This window comes from Ceratosolen solmsi, unplaced genomic scaffold (genome assembly GCF_000503995.2).
Source record: "Ceratosolen solmsi marchali unplaced genomic scaffold, CerSol_1.0 scaffold47, whole genome shotgun sequence".
Classification (NCBI taxonomy): domain Eukaryota; kingdom Metazoa; phylum Arthropoda; class Insecta; order Hymenoptera; family Agaonidae; genus Ceratosolen; species Ceratosolen solmsi.
The window spans coordinates 8,088,129-8,093,465 of record NW_011948419.1 but is presented as its reverse complement, the minus strand read 5'-3'; the positions used below and the strand labels follow the sequence as shown (position 1 = coordinate 8,093,465).

The window sequence follows — 5,337 nt, the reverse complement described above, 5'->3', positions numbered from 1 at the left end:
GGCGGGCTTGGCTGAAAGAATCGCCTCCAGGAGGTGGATCAGGGGGTGGAGGCGGGGTGACTGGTTACAGGCGACAGTGACCTCGGGGTTTGCGACCGACCTCCTCGCCATCCTCGTCTTCACCACCGCGTTTCACCTCCGTATACCGTTCACCTTTTACCGAGACGATCTTGTTATCTAAGTACCGCACAAGTTTCTTCGGCTCGGTTTTGGGTGCGACCGGTCGATGTTCCCGCGAGTCATCGTCCCGATCAACGTAGCTGTATCGATTTATTATCCGAGCCTTCAGCTCCTCGTCATTCACGCGTGTTTTGTTCCGTCCGTTTGGCTAAAGGGCACACAAAGCGCGTCATTTATGTTTTTTCGTTTGGCTATATAAGCTTGTAAATATGTTAGGCCATAATAAATCAATTGTTCATTGGTACAGCTACAACTATTCTTCCTTTTATTTCTTATGTTTCAACTGCCTATGTATTAATATAAAATAAAAAAACTGTTTTTCATTTAAGGCTTAAATTAGGTTGAAATCATACTTATTTTATAAAAATACTTCACACAATAGAGTGAATAATGTATTTTATTAAAAATTAAAATAATTATCTTATCTTCTCATAATTCAAAAGGAAAGAAAGTCATAATTAAAAAATCTTTTTTTATCGAATTCAATCACTGTTATTTAACAATTACTAGTTTATAACGCCATTCACATAATATTACAAATACAGAATAAAAGGATTATTATTGTTAAAAAATATTTGTTTTTATAAATTTAAACTATTATAAATAACAAAATTTATGTAATTACAAATGTACGTACGTGCATTTATATTTATGTGTGCATAATGTATGCGTGTATATATATTTTTACGTTTATAATATGGAATGTAACTTTGTTATTTTCTATTAAATATATTAAACTTATTAAATATAAAAATTTTTATAATTTGGCTAGAAATTATCAAGATTAAATATAATTTTTATAATACTATGTTTAATAGTATATAATTATTTTATATAATTATTATTAGTTTTACGCAATGAATATACATATTAGATTTTTTAATTATTTATTGATGAGCAAATTTTAATGTAACCAAGTTTTTGAAAATTATATATTTTTTTAAATTATAAATTTCAATGATATTTTGTATTTGCTATTACATTAACATGCTATAAATATATTTAAAATATTTTACAAAATCATCAAAATTCTATATATTGGCATCTCTCACACTCCTAACTTTCAACATACTAACATAATCCTATTGCATATATATATGGTAAGTATAATACATACACGGTTAAGTATCATTTATAACAGAAGATAATTTAATATAATCATTGACTAGTAGGGAGTATCAATATCTATTTTGATTACATATTCATGTTAATAAATATTTACCAATCTATTGAATTTTATTTTTACATGAGTTGGTCAAATTATTATTTGGTTGATCTATTCAGAAAAATTAAAAAAAAATATCAAATAAGAAAAAAATTATTTGTATTATGTAAGTAAATCTATATAAAAAACGTTAACAATTACAAAATTTTTTTGTATTCTAATATTGTATTAAACTAGAATTAATAAGAATTTATCTATACAATTATTCTAACTTGTAGAATGTACACTTAATGAAAATATTAATAAATTATAAATTCCTAATGATACAAAGAAACAAGATATAAGATATAGTAATCAATTAAAATACTTGAATCAAATATATTTATATCAAAATATTTTATTTCATTTTAAAATGCTGAGGACTAAAAATAATATTTAAAATAAAAAATTATTACAAAATTACTTGACATAATTGAAAATATATAAATTTACATGAAATAGCTACCTAGATTATCAATACACTGATGTCTAAATAAATAAATTCTTTGTATATAATATACAGAAACTGTATAATTCATGATATGCCATGATATATCATCAATATAAAAATAGAATATAAATAGATACAAAAATAGGTAGCATATAAAAAATATTTTTTTATCATAAAATTTATAAAGCTTTATATGTAAAAACAAATACTCTTTGTCAATGATATTTTATCACAATTAAAATTTGATAAATTCCGAAGAATTATATTGGAGGTTAAGTAATCTTCTTTCATATTTAAGTTACATATACAATGCATTATTTAAAATGTGTGCTAATTATTTTATCTATTGAACATTTTATTCTGCTTAATTTAAATTTTTTTAGTTCAAGTTAAATTATTGAATGAACATGCAATATTATTTATACAAAAGAGATTAATTTCAATGAGATTAAAATGACAACTAACACTTTCTATTCTTTGATTAATTTAAAAGATAATTTTATTATATTGAAATTTCATTCAAATATTTACTTAATTAGAACTATCATAAATATTTTGTTGTTGTCTGTTTTTATGTAAGACATGTTAAAAAATTTTAAAATATTGATAAATTGCTTACTGTAAGAAAAGCAAGATTGCTAACAATACTTTGTCCAGCTTCTCGCCTATGAAGGGCAAGTTGAGCTGCTTTTGCAATATCACCTCCGGCCACAGCCAAACAATGACGTGCTTCAGCAGAACTTGCTCCTGGAAACATCTCTTGTAAAAGTGCCACTTGGTCCCAGGAAGACTCCTATAATAATTGATTTTAAATATAAAAGTTCTAGTTTGATAAGCTTCAAATAGTATTTAATAATATAATTTTGTATTTTTAAGTAAATTAAAATTTTTATAACAATATTCTTCTTATTAATTTAAAGAAAAATTTTATATTTTACAATTAACATTTATATTACAAAATAAGATAATAGATAATTCTACAGGTTAATTTCTTAAATTAATTTCTTAAAATGTTAAGAAATTTTAATGTTATTTATTTCATGCTTAAATTTTTTATTATTCATAGCTTATTATTGAATATAATATTATATTATATTAATATTATATTTTAAATATAATAGAAAGTAACAATTTATAGTATAAACATTTTAAATATTTTGTAAAATTTCTATTTTATTAAAGTCAAAATAAATTTGCCAAATATTTGAATTAGAAATATAAATTTCATTAAAGCAATATTATTCAAAATTGTCAGATCTTTTTTAAATTCAAAATTTTTTTTTAATTAAAATATATCATTTATAATCAGTTAATCTAATAATTTTTATAAAGTTGTTTACATTATTTGTGTAGATTATATATAAATTATAACATGCGTTTAGTAATAAATTTAATTTGAATGTTGAATAAGAAATGATATATTATCATATATTTTTATATAGATAAATTGCTGATTAAATAGTAAGTGGCTCACCTCAGTAAAATATTCTCCACTGGAATCACTACCAGCATCACTTGTTTCTGATAAATGATGAACTCTTGTAGTTTGTTGAGGTTCAGGTGGTAACAATGCTGCTAAACTTAAACAACTTAGTGGATCGTGTTGCTGAGCACTTCTATTGTTCTCTTTACTATCTTCGCGTAGCTGATTTTCAATATCAAATAGCCATTTAGATACAGCTTCTTTTTTAATTGATGAAAATTCAGGAAGGCAAGCTGAAACCATTTCACTAACTCCTTCAACATCTAATTCATCTTCTAAAGCACTTTCTTCTACCATACTCACCACATACCCCAGAACAATATCATCTATTAAGCTTCAAAACAAATTATTATAATTAGTTATTGAAATTATTGAATTAACTTACGTATTAAAAATTTTATTCTCATTATAATATTTTTTAAGTGAAATGATATTTTAATGTATGTATTTAATAACAGTCTCTTAGATTACTTCTCATTTTGTCTGTAGGATACAACAGTATAAGATACGAATTAAGTGTTTCAATTAATATGTTAATATATTAAACTGTAATATCTGAAATGAATACAATTCTATTTTAAAATATATTATTTATTTAAAATAAATAAAAATAAATAAATTTATTAGTATTTTGGGCACAGTATTAATACATGGTATATTTAGCATATATTTTCATAAGAATGTCAATAAAGCATTTTTTGTTATTTATTAAATATATAATATAACTTTTTTTGTTTACAATAACATTGATTTATATGACTTAGAAGTTTTAAGTATATATTTAATTTTATTTACATTTATAAAATTAGCCTATTTGTTTAAATATATAAATAAATTATTTACTTCAATTGAGCAGTTGGTACTTGCTTCCTAACGAAACTGAATAACGATTTCTTCACTAATTCTTCTTTTTCACTCATAGTACGATTCATCCTAAAAATAATATATATTACTTTAATAAATTTGTAATTATACTTTATAAAATTGAATAAAGAATCCTGTTATAATATTCCTTCACTAATTAATTTGTTCATATAAAACAGATTATTAGGTAAGAAAGATAGATTGATTAAGTTTAAATATTAATTCTATAATGCATCAAAAATATTGAATCCTAAGTGTGCATATAAATACTGATTGATACTATATAAAATATGGAAAGGTAAAGTGATTTTCTTAGAACGGTATTTAAAAACAATATTAAACTTTGCCATTACAATACAAGAGAGAAGATACCAAAGAATATCAATAAGTATTAAAGGGGCATAAAACAATATTTCATATAAAAATTTGGAAAGTAAAGTGATAAATGATAGACAAATAGATGTGTAAGATGAAGAAAGTCAACACCAGTTCAAAAGGCCTCTTCGATCGATTGTGTTTAGTTCACATCGAATAGCGACAGAATGAGAGAGAGAGAGAGAGAGTGCATGTGTGTATATCTGGTGTGTATACGACTATGCACGCTTACGTGCATAAGGGGGAAGAGACGTAAAGAAAGACAGAGAGAAAGCTATTCCCGGGTCGTTCTAATGAAAAGGCGAGTTACTAGATTTGTTATCTTAGTAAACAAATATAGCAGACTAAATGTAGAGTAAACTGTAAATAAATAAATTTGCCTACATATATCACATGCAATGTGTGGCTTTGTTCAGAATAATTGTCGCCTATCTTTAATTTTTAGGGGCGAAATATAATAAACAATAGTTGAAGCCTGAAAGTATGAATGCAATCGAAATAGTGAGAGAGACAGAGAGAGAGACAGAATGGGGAACCCACAGTTCCAATTATACATAGCGTAGCATACGTACAATAGTTTCTAACCTGCTTAGTATGTTTATGTGAGAGAGTCGCGTTGACGACTGAGGAGATACCAGTCAGGCAGGCGTAATTTTTAATAATAGCCACACCTCGTGAGGTTGCGGCTTGGAGGGAAGACACTCGAGATAAAACAGAATGACGCCCTTCCCTCTTTTGTGTGTACAAGGAATCGAGCCTTGAATTTGACAATTGGCTCGC

General features: G+C 25.4%; 1 protein-coding gene across 2 annotated transcripts; it reads right to left on the bottom strand.

Annotated features, from left to right (window-relative positions):
- Positions 1 to 6: 6 nt before the first annotated feature.
- LOC105360652 (CUE domain-containing protein 2-B) lies at positions 7 to 5,337 on the bottom strand. 2 transcript variants are annotated; one of them, XM_011497617.1, is made up of 5 exons: positions 5,130 to 5,337; positions 4,162 to 4,251; positions 3,310 to 3,652; positions 2,455 to 2,628; positions 7 to 328 (listed from the first exon to the last, which is right to left on the bottom strand). In XM_011497617.1, the coding sequence occupies exons 2-5, from the start codon at positions 4,248 to 4,250 to the stop codon at positions 65 to 67; spliced, it is 870 nt and encodes a 289-aa protein (XP_011495919.1). In that variant the 5' UTR covers position 4,251; positions 5,130 to 5,337; the 3' UTR covers positions 7 to 64. The 2 variants fall into 2 exon arrangements, with proteins under 2 accessions (XP_011495919.1, XP_011495918.1); XM_011497616.1 differs by having other exon boundaries at positions 5,143 to 5,337.